This window comes from Leptosomus discolor, chromosome Z (genome assembly GCF_034619465.1).
Source record: "Leptosomus discolor isolate bLepDis1 chromosome Z, bLepDis1.hap2, whole genome shotgun sequence".
NCBI classification, from domain to species: Eukaryota; Metazoa; Chordata; class Aves; order Leptosomiformes; family Leptosomidae; genus Leptosomus; species Leptosomus discolor.
Genome location: NC_141419.1, coordinates 93330356 through 93353591, shown reverse-complemented (window position 1 = coordinate 93353591; position 23236 = coordinate 93330356). Strand labels below are relative to the sequence as shown.

General features: G+C 42.7%; 1 protein-coding gene across 2 annotated transcripts in view; it reads right to left on the bottom strand.

The window, feature by feature from the left end:
* The window catches only part of WDR7 (WD repeat domain 7), a 121864-nt gene that overhangs the window by 82311 nt on the left and 16317 nt on the right, over positions 1-23236 (bottom strand). Inside the window, exons 12-19 of one of the 2 annotated variants that reach the window (XM_086480375.1) lie at positions 22792-22987; positions 21423-21637; positions 15631-16400; positions 14948-15036; positions 11413-11502; positions 9383-9501; positions 7955-8078; positions 763-876 (exon numbers count right to left, since the gene is read on the bottom strand). In XM_086480375.1, the coding sequence (XP_086336501.1) occupies positions 763-876; positions 7955-8078; positions 9383-9501; positions 11413-11502; positions 14948-15036; positions 15631-16400; positions 21423-21637; positions 22792-22987 (1717 nt within the window). The remainder of the gene's footprint in view (positions 1-762; positions 877-7954; positions 8079-9382; positions 9502-11412; positions 11503-14947; positions 15037-15630; positions 16401-21422; positions 21638-22791; positions 22988-23236) is intronic. The other variant, XM_086480376.1, reaches the window with a different exon arrangement.

The following is a 23236-nucleotide window of genomic DNA, read 5'->3' as shown; positions in this document are numbered from 1 at the left end:
CAAAAAAAAAAGCCTTCACACTCCACAACCAGCAGTAGCCTACCCTGAAGAACATGGTGTAACCATGCAGATTCCGAGGATACCAATATTGAGCATATAGAGATTTTCCTTATAGACACTGCATAAATAAGCATGAAAAAAGAATCAAAAGATAACCGCTCAGAATTAAATGCATATTTTTGTATGGACTGTCATTTCTTGATGGACCAGAACTTTTCACTTTACTTCCCAGTCTACAACAAACTTATCTGAGTATCGTAGAAATGGAATACATGGGAATTCTACGTGCAACAAACCAGCAGTGCTTGTTTGTTGGGAAAAAACCCAAAATAAATTACAAAACCACCGCAATTCACTTGCACAGACTGCTGGTAGCCCCCTTACGTCAGATCTTTCACCAAGGTAAATAATTTAAGGGATAACTATAGAGAATCATTTAAAGCCTTTATTCTTCAAGAACTACAAGCTAAACACGGCAGTTGCAGGCAGATGTAAAAGCTCAGAGGCACACACATTAAAATATAGACCACGATTCAGAAGTGACACAATAATATTGCCGTAGTTAACGTTAAGCAGGTGTTTAGTTTTTGTCCACACTCTTTTCTACTGTTGCATAACTTCATTTCTAACAGCACACACTTCTTTGTAAGCAGCCTTAGTATTTTGTTTTCTCATGAAAAACATTTGGCGGAAAGCATTCCACCTCCTCTGCACAGCACCTAGTGCGTCACAACCCAACGTATTAATTACATTAACACTCACCTGCTGTGATGTCATCATCAACCAGATCATGCTCTTCTTCCTGAACTTTTGCTTCTGTTCCCAATGCATCTGGGCTTGCACTACCCGTCTGAACGGCTTCTGTGGTTACTCCAGCTGAAAGGAACAACCAAACACCCACAAAGTCAGTGGTTTTGGCAGATAACATCCTTACACAAGGATTAAAAAAAAAAAAAAAAAAAAAAAAAAAGGCTGTATCTTTCGATATTCCAAACGACGCAAGTAACTATGAAACACAGAACAAAGAGAAACTATTTTCTAGTTTCCTTTCATACCGTATACAGACTTTTCGCAAACCTGTCCTTTAAAAATCTCTTCCACGCTGTAATATCTCTTCTATATTTTCTTCTTTTTCTGCTGTCTTTTAACATCATTAAAAATATTAGACACACGTTACACACTAACAATTTATTTAGCCACAAAATACAGAGTTCCAGCAGAACTTCTCTTACATCTCCTCTCAATACGTCACCTCTCTGGCCAAAAAAGTGCCGTTTTTCCAGGCAGCCTTCAGAGTCTATCAATTCAGCTGACCCGTTCCATGTCCGTTGGGCTGGGAGGCATCTGTCCATTTCTATTAGAAACTACACAACGAGCACCAAATCGTGCCACATAACACCGCGTGATTAAAGCTGTAATTCACCAGTTCGTACTCTGCCCAGTTACAATCCTTAACCATTCCCTGTACGAGCCCTACCACAATTCAGTCAAGGCACCATCACAAGAAGTGTTTTGCTAAGGGTGGAAAAGCACTGCCTCACTAACTGTCTCCCCCAAGAGCTTCAGGAAAACTAAAAAGCAGACTGAAGGGAAGCTCCAGGAAGATTCCCTTCCTCCCGATACATCCCCTACGTCAGCCTATCCCATCCAAAAATCCTATACGAAGAGATTGCGGCTTTGCTGACTGCGGCATTGGGTTTGCCTTCCACTGGGGCGTTAGGTCCCCATCAAAACCAGGACCATGGCCCTTTGTCAGCACCGACCCAATTTCAACAGGAAATCAAGCCTCTGAGAACGGCCCTGCCCTGCGGAGGGCACACCGCTCTCGCTGCCCCGCACAAGCGCCAGCAACGGCTCGGCCCTGGGCAGTGCACCGCCCGCTTGGCCTGCTGCTGCTCCTCTCCTGGTCTTAGACCACCTTACGAAACCATTCACGTGCGCTACTTCAGTTCTCAGCAGCTTTCATGCAACAACTTGCTTGTCTTCTCCAAGCACACGGGATAAAGGAAGAGACGACGGTACCACAACAAATCACAAGGTGGGGATCTGCCGGCTGTGCACGACAAGGTTTGTGAATCCACACCTGAAAGCCATTTAACTGGGGGTCATCTTTAAACCAGTTCAGAAACATCAACATCCTCTCAAGTATTCACAGCAACTACTTATACCTCGTGATAACACCGTGATTTTGTCTGACAGCAATTTCTAACCTTACCCTGACAGAACCTCTTTATAAACAACCTTGTACCTTTTAATAACCTTCTGAACATCCTTCCCAGTGTGTCAACACACATAAAAACCAGCGACAACAACTACACAACCAGACTGGAGCACACTGCTCAATCGATAGCCTATCACTTCATTAGGCGTGCTGGAACAACACCACAGAGATCACGTGCAATTGCAAATTGCAAATTGCACGTGAGCCTTATCTGGGACACTTAAATAAGGAGTTTGCTGTCACGGTGGAGCTGCTGGAGCCCATGGGCATCTCTCCTTGGGGTCTCCACCAGCTTCCGCACAGACACCAGCATTCCAGCACCACTTCACCAAAACACTTTTCAGTCTTCACCTCCAAGCACCAACTATTTTCCAACACTACTATTTAGCTCTGTACCCACTGGAGTCTGGCAGCGTGTTGAGGCGGAGAGGAGGTTATTTTTTTAATCGCTGATTTACACTTTGCATTGCAGCCAGGACAAGCAGCTGCTGATCTCTGCAGGCAAAGCAAGCATCTAGCCGTTCCCTAAATACCACTTCCATGGTCTACAATGCTTTGATTTCTTTCCACACCCAGAAGAGTTTGCGTGCTTTTGGAAAAGCCTAGTATGAAGGCTCCGACTGATGAGCTTTCACCTCAGAGGGAGGACCTTCTGTGGTTGAACACCCAAGTCGGTAGAAGCCAAGGGTCTAGCAGTCCCTAAATGGCAGGTTTAGGCTGGGCCAAAATTCAAAGCCTTTGATTTATTTAGTTATTACCTCACCTCTTTCCCTGCTTCCTAGCTCTGAGTTGCTGGAAAGAGGCTGATTTTCCATATTAGATGTGCCACACCTTTCTAAAGAGCTTAGCGAGACCAGTTACAGGAAGTGTGTGCCTTTGCATGCATCGACTCAAAGTACAGTGTATAAAAAATGAGAAAAGTTTATTGCAATTTTATAAAATTGAAATAAAAATATAAGTAAAAATTTATTTAATCAGAATGATTAAACATTGTCCCCAAAAACACTGAATGGAGAAAGCCAAAAGGCCAGAAAAACAGCCATCATGCAAATACGTCAGGCAATAAAGTATCATCTCCTCTCAACAAAAATCCAGTAAGAAGGAACGTGTATTCCTGGACACAAGCATTTTCTACATAATTCACCAAAAAGTGTCTTAGAAACATGTTTCAGGTGAAAAGATCACAAACCTCTGAATGTATCAGAAATAAGCCAGCTGACAGAAAATACTGGGAAATTAAGTGAGATATACTCGTATTAGAAACTTGTGCCGTTACTGCAATTTGCTATTTACTGCAGCATCCTAAACTCACTCATTTAATACGTTAAAGTGTTGCAGCACAGAATTATTTGCCTTACTTCTTTGCGCTCTTTCAAGTCAATCCTTGCACCAGTAAGATGATCAACCATGTATATATTTAGCAAAGTCTTTGGGGTCCAATCAAACTACCCTTACTTAATGAACACTCTAATTTAAATCAATGGAAGTTTAATTAAGTTTTACTCAATTAATCTGGCTTTAAATAAAACTTTCTAACAAAAATATAAGCCTGCCAGAAATTCATTCATAAAACCTGACACCAGTGCGTTTGTTATTATAGACTTCTCATATTTATTTTCCTGTGGTAACATGGATTACTACTTGAAGCAGTTTAAAGAGACACACAATTTAAGGACATCTATTTAAATTTCTTTAATTTTGTGCTGCCAGCTTTAAGATCTTCATTTAAAAACAAACAGTAATTTGCTACAAATGTCTACCTGAATGAATGGCGTTTTAGCAATAGGGGAAGCAAGAGAAGGGACTACACCGAATTTCTGGGCAGAACACATTGAAAACGGCTTTCTGCAGAGCCTGCCCAGCGCTGCCCGCATCCCGGCAGCCCGTGACAGGCAGCCTGCCTGCCTCGCATTAATTCACTCCACAGCGCTCCGATCGATCCCGGGCAGCTCCCAGCCGCCCCGCGCTGCCTGCCTGCCGGCTCCATCCGCATCCCACACGCACACAAAGGCTGGGGCAAGATAACCTTCTGCTTCCCGTTAAAGCCATAGTAGCCATTTTTCTGTCTGCAGCAACATCACGGATTTCAAAACATATCTGTCCCTCCAGGGCTTGGTGGACAGACCCGCCACCAAGTGCGTCCCATGGCACAGAGCCCCAAAATGGTGCCTTCAGGGTTTGAAGAAAACATTTACACTGACCAAGGTAAAATAAATGAGCAAGAGAAACAAAACAGAAACGTAATATTCAGCAAAGAAGTCCCTTTAGGAAGGGAATTCCTTCTGCAGAATCCATCTGACACTGAAGACAGCCCTTGCAGGCAGAAAAAGGCAGTGGCATTTGCCCATTTTTGATCTTTGCCTGAAAACACATCCTCGTGGCAAACGCCCCGTGGACTATGCAGCATTTCAGAGACAACCATGTGCTGTGGAAACGAGGGGCAGACAAATATTTACAGTCGCACGGCATAATCTGAGCAGATACAAGATGAAGCTTTGAAAGCTTAACTGTTTTCCTTCCCGTGGGAGCCTGAAAAACACCAGCACCTGCAACACCTCTCACAGGTTTAATTCACAGCCTCACTTACACATCTATTCCCGTCTGATGTGGGGTCAATAAGCCGACATGCCAATTTTGGATTTGAAGGCCCAAATAAAACAAAGATTTATTGCTCCCCCTACAAGGCGCTGGGAAACGAAGCCTAACGTGGCCCAACGCCCGAACGGCAGCTCGCCCGACGCAGAAGCCCGGCAGGCAGCTGCAGGCGCGCTGCTCGGAGCGGGGACGGCCGAGCGGGCCCGCTGGAGCAGGCCGCCGCAGCACAAGCTGGGGGAGTGCTGGGAGACCCCCCAAGAGACAGTGAGATCTGCCTGGCTTTCTCCCCGCTCCTCCACCCCACCATCTAAGGGGGACAGTAATCTCTCTCGCATCAGTTAAAAGATGATTCAGAGATAACCCCGTGCAAGTTCATCTGTCTTTCAAGTCCCCTGAACACATTTTATCAAAGCGCTGGAGACGTGCCAGTCGCTCGGTCTGCGCCAGTAAGGTCATGTCCCAGAATTACTATTGGATCCGAGCCCCGAATACACTAACGGGGAGAAGATTTCATCTCTGTTTGCTAGGGCTGCACACTTGATTCATTCAAGAGCCAATTAAATGCATAGGACAAAGTATCTTCCATCAGCAGCAAGCTTCTAGTAGCGATTACCGCTTGTTTTAATTAAACCAAACCTGCCAACGTGTAAGAGAAGGACTGTTTCTACATCATGCATGCAAGAACTACTGCAGAGTAATAACATATGCTGGACACAAAAATAGGCTGGTAATAATTTATGCCCCTATATCAAGAGGCAAAACTGGGAGAAGTGGAGGATGAAAGAATCAAAGGAATATTTCTTTATTTCTTCTCCTTACCTTTCTAGCATAAAACACTACTTTTCAGAAGTCCATTGCATCCATTTTGACCATTCTAAGTAATTCCTATCCCCTTCAATTCCTCCCCAGGTTTTAAAAAACACATGTAATTTTTAAATTATGTCTGACAATCTAACTGATAGACACATTTTACTCTTCCCCACAACACCAACATTTGTAGCTCCTTATTTTGTTTCTCGCTTCTGATACCCTAATTCTTATTCTTCTTCAGAGCGCCAGCATCTTCGTGTACCTTCGCACAGGCAGCAACACTATGAAATGCCTTCTCAGCCCTGTCATTCAGAAGAACCACAAACTCTGTAACCTTAATTCACAGTTTTCAACACTGTTAATATAAAAAAAATAATTCCAATTTGCTAGTCGCGACCTGTTTGAAAGGTTTTCAATGTCAGTGCCTTCACAATATTGAACATTTATATTCAAGTCATTCATTCAGCCATGCTCAGCTGATTTCTCTATTTTATATTTTCTCCCTGTGTTTTAAAACTTCCCTGTTTTGATAGATAAGCACATCCTAATTTAGCATAAAACAAGTGCTGTGCTTTGATTTGCTCATGACTAACAGAGGCCAAAATACTGCTGTGTGCATACTTGAGTTGAAGGCATACAAAATACTCAAATTTTCTGTTAAACCAGTCAGTCAGTCCCAGGCTATGGCTACAGAAGTGCATGCCACGCTTCTAACCCGAGCACAAAGATAAGCACAAGAGGCAAAACAAAATATTATGCTTCCAGCTGATGCATGTGTAAAACACAACTGCATGTACTTCTCTAAACAATCACACTGGAAAGCTTTAAAGTACTGACAAGTACCAGAAATAGCAAATTACTGAAGCTAATATAAATTACTGGTTGGTTTCAAGTGCGTTAAAAAGAAGTTCCTTTTTTGGAATAGTCAACTGGCCAAAGCAGGCACAGAGTGGTTTATATACACTTCACCAACACAATTACGTCCGCAACCCTGTACCCAACAAGGTCGTTCAGGATGACTCCAGAGAAAAGACATTAGTAACCATCAGCAGTTGCTACAGCTGCTACTCCTGAGAGTGAAGGGACACTAAGGCTGTATTCTACGAACTGAGTACAACTGACCTCAGAAAATGAGCAATTAAAAATACATCCTAACACTCAAAATGGCAGAAATACCTATCAACACGAGTCAAGGCTCTTCGGCATGGATACACAACGTACCTCCACTTATTATTCACTGCTCGGCTGCACATCTAACTGTGCAACAACATCCCCGTAATAAGGCAAATGCTACATGGCTGAAGGCTGTCATTAACAGCCGCTTAGTCCCACCAACAAATTCTTAACATCAAAGCACTGTGTTCCGTGGAATTTATGCGCTCAATTTAGATTTAGTAAGATTATTACACACACCTCAAAAATCAATTGGTATTTAATAGAGATCTTTCTCTGAATAGAAACTACATTCTTCAGTGGAAGACGAGCACCTACAACTTCAAAGCAAACATTCTCATGCACGAAAATACAAATTTTTACTGGTTTGTTATATAGGGCAGACGCATCCGGAGATTAGTCTATAAGGCAAGCTTCTAGATGGGTAATCGAATGGAGTATGTCACGATGCTGCCACATCTTCCAAGAATATGATCCTAGAGTCTGAACAACCTCTGCTTTAATAACAATTAATAAAACGAAAACTGGTATTTTGGAGAAAAATACAACCGACTCAACAGTGGTCAGTAGCTACTTAATTTATTTGGAGAATAACCTTTACCCAGTATCTCCTTGCAGCACTGGTAACCAATGGCTTTGAACACCCAGCTGGGCAGGAGTTGCATCCAACGTTTACCAGATGCTGAGGTACATACACTGCACGGCCCTGCATGAGCTCCTCCCAGAACCTTTGGTGCTCTTGGGATGCCAAAGGATCCCTTTACACAATCTCTGTAATTGAATTATACGCTCTTTGGAAAGGATCGCCACTGTTTTACCACCAGTATCTTGTAATTTTATCGGGCCTTTTCACAGCAGGTTTCATCCCTGAACCTCCAAACTACAGCCCAGCCCCTCAAGAGCAGGGGCAGCCTTTGCAAAAGACACTCCGGTCCCAGCGACATGTACGGAAGGGTTTGATTCACCTCATCACCATTAGCGACCTGAAGTGATCTCATCGTTGTGAGATCACTTTGGAAATTTCAAGAAACTTTTCTATTTAACCCTAGGATTTTCCCCTAGATTGGTTGTACTGTTCACAATCTTATGTACAAAACGCCTTTTTTCTTTTCTCTAGCAACCAGGCTCCTTTCGGGTTTAACCCAGCATACTCACGCGATATAACGCTGTCAATGTACTGTGGTAAGTAAGGAGCCCACGCGTCAATGGTTTCTTTCCGACCTGCCTGCTCGATTCTTCTCAGTTCTGCTAGCAGCAAGGCCTGCGCAGCTTCTCTTACCTGCAAAGCCAACAGGAATGTCACACAAACTCAACACCGAATATTTACCAGCATGCTTTCCGTATAATTCAGCAAAAACAAAAAGCACCACTTCAAGAAAAAACTTCTTTTAGAAAAAACCCCTTTTTTCCTCCACCCCTCTCCACCGTAAACACACAAGCAACGTAACATTTGCGCTGATGCACTGAAGGGCCACCAAAACTAGTTCTCTAGAAGCAGTGTGTGATCACCTCTCTCTATAGCATTTCCAAAGCTGGCTCATGAATGTTACAGTGTAAAAGCAGAACAAAACAAAACAACACAATCACTTAATGCTTTTTCACATGAGATTTACTCATTTACTACAGATTACGGAAGGCTGAGCAATCAAAGCACAGGAAAACGTATACAAAAAAAGTTTCCCAAAGTTTAAAAAAAAGTAAAAATCTGAGCTTTTACACCAACAAATACAAAATACTGTCTTGTACTATTTGTCTCCCATCAATAACACTTGTTCCACCTGAAGTGTTCATAAGTATATATGCATAAATACATTATTTTTGGCCTAAAAGATTTAACACACAAGTGATTTGGTCAAGGTGAAATAAAAAATCGCGGGCAAACAGAATATAAACACGCTACCCTGACACCTAAGGATGTCCAGTAACCGGACAATTTCCATTGCTTACAAATCTTAATGAGTTTCAAAGTAATTACCCTCTCAGGAAACCCTCTCACAGTACATCCTATCTGGCAACAGAACAGGCAACCAGGCAGCAAAACACCTATTCCCAGTTAAGTTCCAGGCCTGCTGAGGCCTGGCAGCCTACACCCCAGCTCTGCCACTCCTCTCCTTCTGGAAAAGCTGCACGGTCAACACATTTTTTGCCACAACAGCACAGGTGTAGCGTTAAGGCCCACTAGTCATTTATCAAACAGTCGGGTGACAAACCATTTACCGGCTACTGTACACATGCTCCAAAATATAAACCAACTCAGCAGTCTCTTGAAGAATATAGGGTAGTTTTTTTTAATCCTAATAAGATTCTTAATGGTAACATGGAAGTTTTTAATCCAGCAATTAATTTAAAAAGATATGTACAGCACCCAGAAGGTAAAAACCCCCATATAGATATTTAGACATGATCACTTCAACAGTTTGGCAGGTGAACTGGAAAATTAACTTACTGAATCTAAAGTAAAAACTGCAGGAATCTGTGTCAGATAAGAATGACACATTTTTTGATTTTAAGGGAAAATGTGATCGGTAAAAGACAACGTAAACCCCAAAAAGCCTAGCAGTACAAAATTACTGCTGCAATCACCTCCAAGCATCGATCCTGCCACCTGCGAGCCAGCATCTCCAGCAGAGGAGGTCTGAATTTATCGAGTCCCAGCAGGTCGGGGAGCATCACGCAGTGCATGGCAGCGAGCTGGCTCCACCCTGTTAAAACACATCACAACAGGAAGATAAACACAGTAAACACTGAAGCAGTTTAAATTCAAAATGCCATCAAGTAAATTTACATTGGTCACTGGCCTGGCACCCAGAAGATCTTCAGGAGAAGGTGGGAGAAAGAGGGAGAGAAAAAAATAGAACCAATTTTGCAGGAGAACCACAGAATTGTTTCTTCTGCTGTGGGAACCGGGGGCTCACCCCATCATGGGCTGCACCCCGTCTTTATTGGTTCCAGCTGACCTCAGGGCAGGCTCTACGGCACGTGAGCTGTCTGGCTTGGCCAGGAATGAGCTCTTCCAGGCCAGTCAGATCTCTTAAACACACGCAAGGGTGAAATGAGACATCAGAAGACTGCCTCAAGTCTGTCCTGATTGGACACAGACATCCCTCTTCCTCCCCTGCCCCTCTCAAAAAGACTTCAGTATCGAGCTGTATGCTTGAATTTTAAACTTGCAGCCTTAAGAATATACCCTGCATACATCCTAGATACAAAAAAATCCCCAAAATACTACGGCCATTGAACTCAGAGCCGTGGTTCCGAGTTCAGGATTTAGCAACTCCGTTCAAACCCCAATTAGCGTCACTCATCACGACATTTAACGGCCTACACACAAGTGTGCTATCATGCAATTACAGAAAACTTAGCACATCAACTGCCACTAGAAAGATCACACAGAATTCTCTGTCCCATTTTAAGAGGTCTTTCCATCCAAATCTCCCTTCAACACGCCCACTGCAGGTGCACTCGCACTACAAGCCTGCAGTGTTGTGTAGTTAAAACCAGTAAAGATAAGCGTATCGAGCCCAAACAACACAGATTGTGAAAACGCTTGTAAAGTACTCTAAAGCCAAAGAACTGTTCTAGTATCATGCTCTACATTGACTTAAGAAACTGGAGAAATACTTCAGGTGAGCATATAGATCTGTGTTTTTAGACTGTCAGCAATACCGAGCATAAAAATCTGAGCACTTTAACTAATAAAGCTCTTCATGGTGCTACAAGAAATCACCATGTTAATTTTCCTTAAAGAAAAATGGGTTAAAAAGAGGAATTTCCAATTTAAGAGAGCGCTGTTTCTACTACTTCAGATGCATGAAAGCGGGAATTTATAGCTTGGTAATAGGGGCATATAAATTTTGATTTAAAGCGACTTGCAGGCAGGGATACAAGGAGTTTTTTGTTTGGCTGGGTTTTGTGCCAACCTTTTTGGCACAAAGATATTCTTCATAATACAGGTAAACGTTAATTAGAAGAAATAATTCCCAACACAAAATCCAAGTAGATTAACAAACTCTAAAGTGTTCATGAGCACCCAAAATTAAATTTAATCATCCCAAAACTGGTCTTGTTTGTTTCATTTCAAAAGGAGCATTAAATTTTCAGTCTTTCAATTCATAATGTGGGCTACTGAGCCCTGGTGCCCATTGATCCCAGGAGTGGATGACCCATCCCACGCTCGTCCCAGCAGGTCTCCTGAGGGCTCTAGATGGGGCTGACCCTCCACCCTCACACCCGCAGCCGAGAGCCGGGACCCAGCACCCGTGTGGGACACACCACGCGTGCGGTGGCTTCTCCGCTTCGTTCCTACCGATGGGTGAAGGCACGTCTGCTTTCCCTACTTAAAAAGGGCTCAGTTTTTTTGTCAGAAGACAACAGCAAATCCAAACAAGACTCGAAATTTCACCTTTGACACGCTACCCACGAACTGACCTTGCAGACAAACCGGGTCTGCTCACCCTCCACCCGCATTAATGGCGAAGTGTGCCAAAACCCCTCGTTGCCTCTCTTTTTCGCAAAGAAAGATTCCTACGCAGGTCAAATTATAGTCATGTCATAACAATGATAAAGGACATTAGTTGAAAACAAAAGACAAATAGAAAGTGAGGAAAGAATACCTTCATTGACTAAGAAACAGGTATGTAAAGTAGGAGCAGTGTCAGAGCCAGAGTGACCAGCTTCAGTGCTAGAAGAAACAGCAGGAGCAACTTGCAGAGGAAAGAAGAAGAAATAAAGAGAAAAAAAAAAAGGAAAGTGAGGAAAGCAGCTTCTGAAAAACAGATTAGTATCACTGAAGAATGAAAAACAAAACTGGAGGAAACTGTGGTAATATTCAACTTAAAAAAAATCCCAGGTTTTACAGGAAGTGCAATGCCAGTGAGTGGAAGACATGCAGCTGCAGAGAAACACAGATACACTAACAGAAACTCGCATGTTCGGGAAAGACAAAAGTACCTGTAAATAAAGAGATTACAAATGTCTTCAGATGGCTAGGTTTGGTTTGACAGCACGGTTGACTAGGAACTAAAAAACAGGAGTTTTGCTGCTGCTTCTTGGGCTTTCCCCTTATTTAGACAGACTTGGAATTTGCACTACTCATTAACAGCCCTAGAAATCACCCTTTTAAACCTGGGCTGTCCCATCTGCCACTCCGAGATGTCACCGAGTGTATTACTGATGGCTAGTTTTAATACAGCTTCATTTTAAATGTGTCCCCATTCAAGTAATTTTAAACCTGCACCAAAGAAAGGACTAAGAATCTGAAGCAGAAGCACACAAAGCGGCAAACAGAGAAGAGCACGGCTCAAGCACGTTACTCAAAGCAGTACCCGTGACATTTATTTCGTACACTGCATCATTTCTTGGTGCAAATGTGATTTAAAAGCAATTCTAAACATTATACTCCCACTAATGCTTCATGACTTAATATTATCACATGAAAAGATGCGCAGACCTTATGGCATACACATGCTACAGCCCGAGGTCAACGTGGAGATTTAGAGGTCACTATCTGACACTTCCTTCCTATAGAGAAATTACCATATGTCATGCACAAGCATCTTCAAATTAATCCCCCTCTTTTATTCCGTTGCAGAACAACAATGGGTTCAAGCTCCTGACCGATTAAGCATTGTCTTCTGAATGGTCTGTTTGCTTTTCATGCAGTGAACTTCTTTTGTCACTGTGGGACATCTGCATCAAAACTACTTCTTCCATACTTTCCACACAAATGCATCACGATGGCACGCGTACAGTGACAGGGCGACTGGCGTCAATCACTTCAGCAGTTTCAGTAGGAGATGTATAAAAAAAAGCTATTTATGTCATGAAAAAGACTGTTTGTAAAAACACAAAACCACCCCGTACTGAAACGGAAGTCCTACTCTGCAGATTCTTTTTTGCCTCGTTTTGCTGTAGCCGTTCACTCTCCTCCGACACCAGCAGCTACAACAATCACTGCCATGGAAGCAGCTGGCCCAGCAGCCGAGCAGCACAGAGCTGTGCTCATCTCGGGACAGATACAGGTCAAACTGACGAAGACCAAACATGCCCTAAAATGCATTAATTGTATCTCCAACTGATTTTCAAGAGTACTAGCACTGGAAATTTATGAGTGGCGAGAGACTGCAAGTAGTGCACAACGGGATGTAAAGGTAAGACCCTGAGGGAACTCATGACCACGAGCGCCACTCGGAAACTAACCTGTCTTCCCCCAAGGGCATGCAAGACGTGCCACTGGACACGGGAAAAGACGAAAATTTAGGAAAAGGAGTACTTTTCTGTACTTTTGACAGTATACAGAACTTCATCTTTATTAACTGTTTCTCATGCAGTTATAAATATTTCCACTGGGTAACTAAAGTGTGTCTATCCCCAGAATTAGCAAAGCTATTTCAAAGAAAAACTACACAGTTGTCCTTCAGGAGAGAAAAACCACAATGGAACTAGATCTTTAAAACAAAACATGGACACAGACTCTCTCTGTGCCGAATATGTTTTTTCTCACATTGAATTTGCCATATAGACACCTCCTCTGAGAAATTCTGACCCTTCAGATAACCATCTTTCAAAGAGGAAAAGTAAATGGCTGTGAAAACAACACAAGGGAAGCAAAACAAGAAAGGCCCCACACGTTGAGACAAGAGCCAGTTTTTTTCATTTCTGCTTTTTGTTATTGACCATTACTTGCCTAGTTCTGCAGCACCCTTGGTCATGAAAAAACCTTGACAGTACCACTCCTGAAACTCATTTTCCCTTCCTAACCAAAGACCACAGTAAATTAACGGTTGTATCCAGGAACAGAATAAACAAACACAAATGAAGTTCATGGGCAAGTTTCCTCCTCAGATAGAAACATCCCCCTTTTCCACACCTGAGCAAAGAGAATCACACAGCTGATGTATAAATTGCCTGTTGTGCTTACTAGCTCCCTAATACAACAGCAATTGCACACTTTAAAAAGATTTTTAAAGACATACATATATATTTAACATACATCTTTAAAGATTGTCATTATGGCATTTACTGCAACATCCCAAGTATCTGTATTCTACAAAACGCAATCATTTTACACATTGCAAGGTTCTTCATACTCATACGGCTTGAAAGGCAAAGTTTTTATAGGTAACAGGTAAAAGTTAAAAAGCAAAGATAATTCCCCGCCAGCCAGAACCAACCTTTGGCTGGTCCGACAGGGATTTTATTCCCCTGCTAACCCGGCAGGTAACCACTGCCCCGGCTCTGGGGCAGGCAGCCGTCTGGCGCTGCCTTCGCTCCCCTCGCGCCCACACCGGCTGCCTCCAAGAGCCGCCCCACGCTCTGCCCAGCAGCTCACTCGCTCCTCAGTTCTGAGCTCGAGTCAGAATTGGCCACATCACGGTGGTTTACACTGATTTGTGGCATTAAGAGTAGCTGCTCGTTTGCCCCACCAAGCAGCAGCTCTAATTTCTAGAGTGAGGAGAAAGGCGCCTCCTCCTGCATCTCTCCAGTCCCAGCAGAACTGTTTCCGTGCGCCTCTGCTGCCCAGAGGAAGCTCTAGTCCCCGCTCCACCTTACTCTAGTGGAAAATCCGTGTCTAATCCTGTGTACATTCTTCTTACACACCTCATGCTGTTCCACCTCCTGTACTCAACCATCATACCCAGGAAAGACAATGCAGGCTATTAACGGGTCCTTCAGCGTCATCCACTGCCATCTTTCCTAACTGCAAGTGATGAAAATAGCAGCAGCAGCAGCGTTAAAATAAAATAATTCCTTCCTCCTTCATAAAAAGGAGAGGAAATGTACACATACTACTTAGATGTGTCTACCTTTATGCTTTAGCTTACAACATACACGAACAGTTTCGCATTAGTCTGTACAGCTCTTAGTTACAGGCTTTAAACCTCTCACTGGCACCTCAACACCAGAATGTTTGGAAGCACTCAAAATAGGCAAAAATTCATTGTCAGGGAATGACTTCATGACAGTATCAGCATCTTACCAATTCTTAAGAAGGTCTTAGTCACCAAAATTTTTTATCTAGAATATTACACTACTTTTTCCTACCACGTAGAAGCTAGCAATATTTTTATCACTTGATAGTAAGATGGTAACTTCAGTGTCAAGAGCTGAAATGACATATGAAATTGTTCCAAAGCGAGCGATTTTTACCTTGCTTGATCTGTCCTTGGGCTGCATGACTTGAAATGGAAGGAGGTGCCTTCACTTTTGACATCTCAGGAGTGCCTGGCCTAGGTGGCCTAAACACAAAATATTCATCAAGGGGGAGGAGGAGAAGGAGGATAAGGGAAGGGGCGGGGTGAGGGAGAAGAGAGATTATTTGCTAAGGATACGTGACTAAACAAACTTTGAAAAGCAAACATATAGAAAACAGTTGGTTTGACAGAAGGAAAAAAAAAAAAGAAAAAAGAGAAAAAACTTCCCTCATTTACAATTCTTGTCAAGCTTATTTTTTGGTGATAAAAAGTTCATCTATGTTTTGATTTATTTATAGTTTAACCTACTCACTACAAAAACTCTTTAAAAACACTAAGCACTAAAAAGGAGGACAAAAACGGCCTCTCAGGCCTACTGGTACATATGTGAATACAACTCCACATTCTGCTGACGGTGTAAATTACACAACTCTATTCAAAGCATTATAGTTATCTTGGCATAAAAACCGCTACCTTCAAGGAAGAAGAAGAAAAGCACTCAGTTCCATCTAGGTACCAAACCCATAGCCATTTAGTACATCAAACCCCACCGTAAAATTACACAAAATCAAATGCTGTATCAAAACAGAGACTCTGAAAGAAAAAGTTATCACAAGATCAGGCGAGTATTTGCTGTACCTGGTCGGACCTTTCTTCATGTGGTCTCCGATAAAGGTTGCGTTGGTCATACTCATCAGTGTGTTGGCCAGCGAGATGACAGACAGGAGATGCTGCGTGGTGACGGCACGCGACACCCCGTACGTCCCCTTCCCGAGTCCTTCTGTAACAGACATTTTCCTTCCTACCTCCACGCTACCGTAGGACGGTTTGCCGACAGGCTGGTTATAGCCAGGAAGCATCAGAGACATGTGGCCTCCTCTAGACAGGAGGCCAAAGGACACCGAACAGTGTGGCTTGAGCATCCCGAGACGATCGAGGCAAAGCTCATCCAGAACAGAATTCAGGCCCCAGGCATGAAGACAGGACATGAAAAGCTTTGCTGTATCCATGGTTAGATTATATTCTAATAAAGTTAATGGCTTAGATTTGCTAGAGCGATATTCTGGGTCACCATCTTCTCTTCTCTGTCTTATCGATTCTTCATCCTCATCATCATCATCAAGGAGATGCTCTTTTATATTCTCTTTGATTGTTTCCTTGACCTGCTGGAAGAGGACGGCTGCTCGTTTACCAGTCAAGAAGGAGCCTCCTTTGTCGGACCCGCCAGAGGCTTTCTGTAAATTCTCCGGAGAAATGAGCGCAGTGTTGGGTCTGGAGGCCTCCTCAGTCAGCAGCTGAATAATCAGGGCTTCTACATCAAAGAAGAGCACATGTATATCTGGATCTGTTAAGTTTGTCTTTATAGCTTGAACCATCAGGGAGTTATGGGAATATTTAGGTAAATTCCCCTGAAAAAAAGGAAAAAAAGAAAAAAAATCGACATTTCGGTTAGATTAGGTAACACCTTCCATCAAGTTAATTCACAAATTAAGGAAGCTGTGGATGATGGAAGTTTGAAAACTCACACGAGTATAAAACCTGTTATGATAAACGTTATGAAAATATTAGTGAAGAATTTTACAGTACTTCACACAATGTCAGGAACGTCAGACTTGAGATCAAGTGCTACACCCCTAAAACACAGAAATGTCGCTTACAGAAGTTTATCAGACAGTTTATCAGTTTATCTTATCTCTAGATAAGAGAAGTTCACATTTCTTTCTTATGAATTTTAAAAGATAATAGTTATATTCCAAGGAACAATAAAATGTCAGTATTTTATTATTATTACACTTCAAACACACCAAACAGTTCATATTTGCATACTGAAGTATAGCATCTATTTATGCCATTGGAAAATAAGTTACTAATAAATTTGTCCAGATAAGCAATTAGTGTGTCACTTGTGGTTCACTCCACTACTCAAGTCCATCTTCTTCCTCCTTCCCTTCCTCCCAAAGGAAAAAAAAAAAAAAAAAAAAAAAGAAAATTAAAATGCTACAGGATAAGAGCTGAAAGAATTCAGAAAAGGAGATTGTACAAAAGAACATTAATGTAAGTTTGAGACCTTTATTCTCTCCATGACAAACACAAAGTATGCTCAAGTACTTGGCTTCCTCCAAGTGAACAACAATCTTTTAACAGAAGTGATAGGTATGCACACATATATACACACGTACACTACAAATACACACAGGCTATACAACCAAGTGACATACACTCTATATATCTTGCAAAAATGCAAACATTCTGTATAGATACACTAACTGTAACACGTTTTTACCCTGTCCTATGTACGTCCCGATATACTGCTTCCCTTGCTCGCCAGCGTGAAGCAATGGGCACATCTTAAAGCTCTAAACACCCTGGGCCATAGGAGTGGTCACCACTGAAAGTCTGCTGAGCTGCAGATCTGTTATTGCTAACAACACCCACCCTCTTGCATTTTTCAACCTTCTCATTCTACCTCTGAAACCCAACAAATGTTTCTGTGATTCCTAGTGATAAATACAAATGGATATTCTACTTCACGTCTCACAACTGGAGAATTGGACATGCATACGTACCCTTTACTTTCTCCCAAGGATTTGTTCTCAAGACAGTAAGCATTTCTAGTCTTGGCTGCTTTAAGTTTTGTACAAATTGCATAGCACGTGTTTGAAAATTGAATTAGTTTTCATATATATCTCTTCCTTTACAGCTGTAAAGACCCCCAAAATACTGTTGGCATGAAAGGATATAACATCCATCCCATCACGTTCAATTATTGTTCCAATGAACCCGGCTTTGGAATAAGCATGTTGTTTTATTTCTCAAGGTTCTCGTTCACACAGCACTCTGCTTCTTCTGTGGCTGTTAGTTACCGCATATTCCCCAAGAACGCCAGACTGCTTTTTACAGTAAAAAGCTTCCAGAGGAAGAGCTGACCTCTCTGAAGTTTTACATAAGCTTTACATGGGAAACCGATCGGTCTCACTAGTTCTTGCTCACTTTCAGAGGATGATTCTCAACACACACACACAAACGTTTTATGTCATTCCCACGCACTCATTTGGTAGCAAACGAACCCAAGATCCAAACGCACACCCACACAGAGTGCAATACTCTAAACACAGCAAAAGGCTCTCCCACAATGAAATGCAGACCTGGCAAAGTCTTCAATACTATCTGCTACTCCACTGGAATAGAGTAATTTTTCATTTCTGTCTTTCCCCAAATTAAAACCCATTTCACTTATGTAATAAAGGTAAGGCACTACCAGAAAAGTCACATTCGGTCACAGGAACTATGAAAGAAAACCTAAACCAAGACCACCCTCCCCCCTCCTTGTGCTGCACTTCTGGAGGAGCCGCAGCGCGGGCCAGCTCACCGCGCCAGGCAAGCAGCCAAATTCTGCTCCTTCCCCTGCAGGTCAGCTTGGAGAATGACTAAACTATGCTTCTTAAATAAATTTGGCATGAGAAACAAATAATGGCTAATTGAAACCGGAATAGTAATAATTAAATACCAATAGCTAACAGCTGCAAATTATGTTCTACAATGCAATGATTTACTCACGTATTCTTATTTATTTAAAAAATCTAGTTACTGTCTCAGAATGTAATGCAGGCGACTTTTTATTAAGCGGTCTCTGGTAATGGTCACAACGGTAAAATTAAAAGCAACAGCATAACCTAAATATTTCAGCTGTTCATTATCACTGACCTCTGGCACAGAGCACATGGTGCTGGGCTACGCACCACGCCTCTGCAGGCAGCAGCACCCTCACTAGGTGTGAGGAACCCGCACCCGGCGCACGAACACCTGCACGAACAAGCGGAAGGTTCACACCGACGGGTGGGAAGGGCTGCAGCGGACGCAGCAGCTCACAGCCTGCACGCACGTGTGTTCGTTCGGTCACGACGGTGGTGGCGTCAGGAACGCTCTCCAGGTGACGTTTCTTTCCCAAACGGAACGTAAGAGAAGGCAGCGCCACAGCCAAGCGCCAAAAGGCAGGTGGGGCTGGCGCAGAGCTCTGCTGCTCTCTGCTGGTCCCAGCCCAGGCTGCCTCACCGAAAAGGGGAGCAGCGACCACACCAGCTCTTCTTGTTTGGGCTCCAGTGACACCTCTGAGCAGCATCGACAGACCACGCAAATTTAACACCTGTCTGCTCCGACAGGTCTTTATGAAGAGAAAGGTTATGACAAGGGCAGAGCGCTGGAGTCACCAACACCAGCAAAGGTAAGCAGGTCACAACCGGAGAATCACTAAGGCTGGGATCCTCCGGTCCAACCCCCTGCTCAAAGCAGATCCTCTAGAGCAAGGTGCTGAGGGCAAGGAAAGTCTCTTACACACATCTCTCGCACTCCAAGGATATTTTTCCCAGTTTTCTCCAAGATAATTTTGTACTTCCTTCCACTAATCTTTAACAGGAAGACAAAAATTTCAAAGTCAGGGGCCATGTTCTTTCTGTGACAAAGTTCATAAAACCCTGACAAGGTCAGAGCTTACCTTTCCTCTGTGCTTGGCCAACACACAAACGCATGATGCAGAGCCCAAGAGAAAGCTCCTCCTTCAAGCTCTCCTCTGACCACCCGCACTGACGTGCTATTGAGCCCACCAGCTGAACTACCACCGATAGCTAAGCCTATTTCTAAAATTCACTGTTTGCTTTTTTGTCCCATCTCTACAAAGTGATGCTGTCAGATGCCTGTTACTTTTCAAAACGGTCAGTCCAAATCCATCAGACCAATTAATAACTAGGCACATCAAAATTAAAAGAACTAGCTCTTGTACTGTTCTATCCTCCATACCGAAGTTCCCTAAAACTCGTACACTGTACTAGCTTTTCTTAGGATAACATGCCATGTTGTACTCTATTTGCTCTTCAGAATAAGAAAATTTATGCTAAAATGTAAAAATTAGGTCTTTATACAATTTGAAATCCAAGTTATTTCTTACTGTGAGATGTCAATTTGAAAAAAAGCTCGTTGTTAAAAGAGGCACTTCCCCACATCTCAAAATATCTAAGGTGCTTCCAGGTTGTGCAATAACCACCCGGCTGGGGAAAACTCATCCTCCGACTGCAAAGACTAACGGGCAGGCTCGCTGTCCCGCCACTGCTCCGACACCTAACGACTCTCATCATTATGACACTATCAGAAAGTTCTGCTTACCAGAGCTCTTAACACTTACCGCTCAGATTGGGAAGTCGCCTGTTGTTAGAGTACTCAGCAACATCCACCTGCGTTGCCAAGTTTCGTGTCTACAGGAACACGCGTACACACGCTGTGTCTCACGTGCCGTCTCCACACAGACATACAGCGCTCAGGAACAGTTAATGAGTGCTTTTAACAAGTTACTACTGACAGGTCCACTTGAATTCATCACTTAAATCATAAATATGATTTTTAAAGTCCTTCAACGTAAAGCATTGAAATATTTAGGAATCAACGAAGCCCATTAATATCTTCTAGCACTAAACACTTAATTTCTCAAACCGTAACTAATTTTCAGCATTAAAGCCACTTTGACTCCATTTCTATCTACTCATACATATACTTCAGTAATACTTTTTCTGAACTGCCACACAGCAACAACCACCAAAATAAAATCAAGCTCTAGCTCCACCTTTAGCAAGATCTGCAGGAATGGATAAAGCACATCCAATACCGGGGGAAGAAAGAAAAAAACAGATCAATGCTGATTCCATTCCTCAATGTTAGCACAAAACAAAAAGGGTGAGACTTGCTTCTGATGGATATGGGTCACAGGCTGGTTCCTTGTCTGCCCATCAATACCACAAATTGATAGAACGTATAAAATCGAGCAAATAGCCAGATTCTATAAAACACTGCTAAATCCAGATTTTAAAACGAACTCAGAAAAGAAACCAAACCAAAACAGTAGATGCTACCCCCCACTTCAGTGTGCATACATGAACAGCAACACAAATTGGGGAACAATGTCCAGAGATATGGAAGGGATTGTGTTGGGTGACATGAAAAATACGTTACTACCTATCTAGAAAGAGAGGAATTTATTTGGTGCATAACCTCTGTTCTCACTGAACCCAGAGAAAATACACAGTGAAAGCAGTACAGAGTTACAGACAGGAGAGTTTAGACTCCGGGCAGGAAAAGCCCTACCACTGAAAGCACAAAATAGAAGAGATGCAGATGAAATCTACAGCTACAGTTCAAAACCACGTAACTCCACCTGCACTGGAAACGGCACAGTGATGCTGAAGAAGACTGATCCTCTTTGTTGAGGGAAAGAGTTCTCCTAGCACGGACCCAAGGCCAGGTAAAGCTAGTTTAGGTCTTTCTATTAAAATTCCGGAGAGCTTTGGATAAGAACCTTTCAGTTACCACAATGAAGGCTTCCCATATTTTATTCAATTATTTGTGTAAATAAACGTTTCGGGTGCTGCATTAAAAACAGAACCTACCTTGTCGGACGCCTCGGAAGCCAGTAGGTTAGTGGCCAGGGTCTGTAGCTTCTGATGCGCCACGTTTTTCAGAGCAGCCAGACTACGCCTCGTCATGGCCTGCTTCAGGTTGACGGCGGGGTGGCTCAGGGAGTCCACAGCCGCTGGCACGGCCTCGTCACAGGCGTTCAGGATTTCCACTGCTGTTATGCCCATCACACACCTGTCCAGCGCACCTGAAAATATTTCGAAAAGTGTGAGTTTAAGCACAAATAATTCAGAATGTCCAAAATACCACCAGTACAACAAGGTATGAAAATAATTTACACCACAGGACACAATGCATAGAACTTCCCGTTGTGTTAAGGGCTATTTTTGGAACTAATATTCCTAAAGGGGTGGAATTTTCCTAAGTTTCCATGAAGCTGAAGTGTGTAAGGAAAAACTACATTAACAAAAGATGAAGACAAGTTTAAAAGCCCCACAATGCGATTCCATATCACCCAGACAGCGATCGCTGCAGTTGCTCAACTTTTTAAGTGGAAGGCTGTTTTCAGTCGTTTTGAACTCCCTCTCCCACCCAACGACCTGTGTGGATCAAATTTTTCACAATGGATCTCAGGTTCCTCTTCCTAGAGCTCCAAGAGAAAACAATTCTCATCTAGTTTTCACAGTAAGCTGAAAATAATATTCAGGCATTATGGAGGGTTTGTGTTTTTTTTTTTCCTTAAGTGAGTTAAGGAGTTGGAAGGTAATTACATACTGTGTATGTTTTGACGCATTTCTTCCTCACTTTTGCCTTTTCAAATATCACAAAATTTTCTACAACAAAGCTGTTATTTTATGCCTTGTTGCCCATTCCGTTAAGGCTCATTTTTAGTTTCTTCTAAACTAAGCATTAGTTCCCTTTAAAACTAACCCAAAAACCAGCAACCAAACAACCCAGACAAAAGCAGCCAGACAAACACTTTCTTCACTCTGCAGACGAGGAGACTACTGTAGGTTCAAGGTGCTGCCCGTCTACCCCAAGCTTTCAAGAAAATTTGCTGAGGAAGCGTGGACACTAAAACTGAGAGGACACTACAAGTGCAACCAACATTTTAACCCGTCTCTCTAAAGGTAACGAGGAAAATATGTAGGGGGAAGATAGCTACAGCAAGCTGAATTTCTCCAAAACTAGATGAGTTATTCCAAATACTAAAGTGTGTATTTAACAAAAGCTAACAGATGCCCAAAATCTGTAGATTATGTAAAGTGCTACATTTCCAAATACAAATGCGCAACAAAATGTTAACTCTTCTCTCAGACGCAACTTATACAGAACTATAACCAAATATACAAGTATATATATTAAGAATTGTTTAATCAACATCTTTGAACTCAGCCTCACCGGTATCCATCTGCCAGACGTACACAGACCCGTCCGAACACCCCACCACCAGATAGTCATCGGAAGGCCTCCACTTTATCACTTGGATAGGGAAAAGGTGACGGGACGCCAGCATGATGCATTTTTTCTCCCGCAGACTCAGAAGACCTACTGAGTGATCACTGGCAACAGAGCAAATGCAGTGCTGGACTCTCGCCTAACAAAAGAAAAAAGGAAAAAGAAAACAAAAGAAATCTTAATCATACTGCAGAGAGTTTGCATTTAATAATTCCTTCGCTGGACCAAGCACGGTGATCGATGCCCTCTTTCCTAAACAAAACCCAGGCACACCAGTCTACGGCTAAACTCGCTGAAGTCACTAGAAGCAGAATTGCACCTGCAGAAATTCTCTTGAATCCAGCCTTTTGCACATCATGAGGAGCAAACAGGTACTAGAACCTGTTCT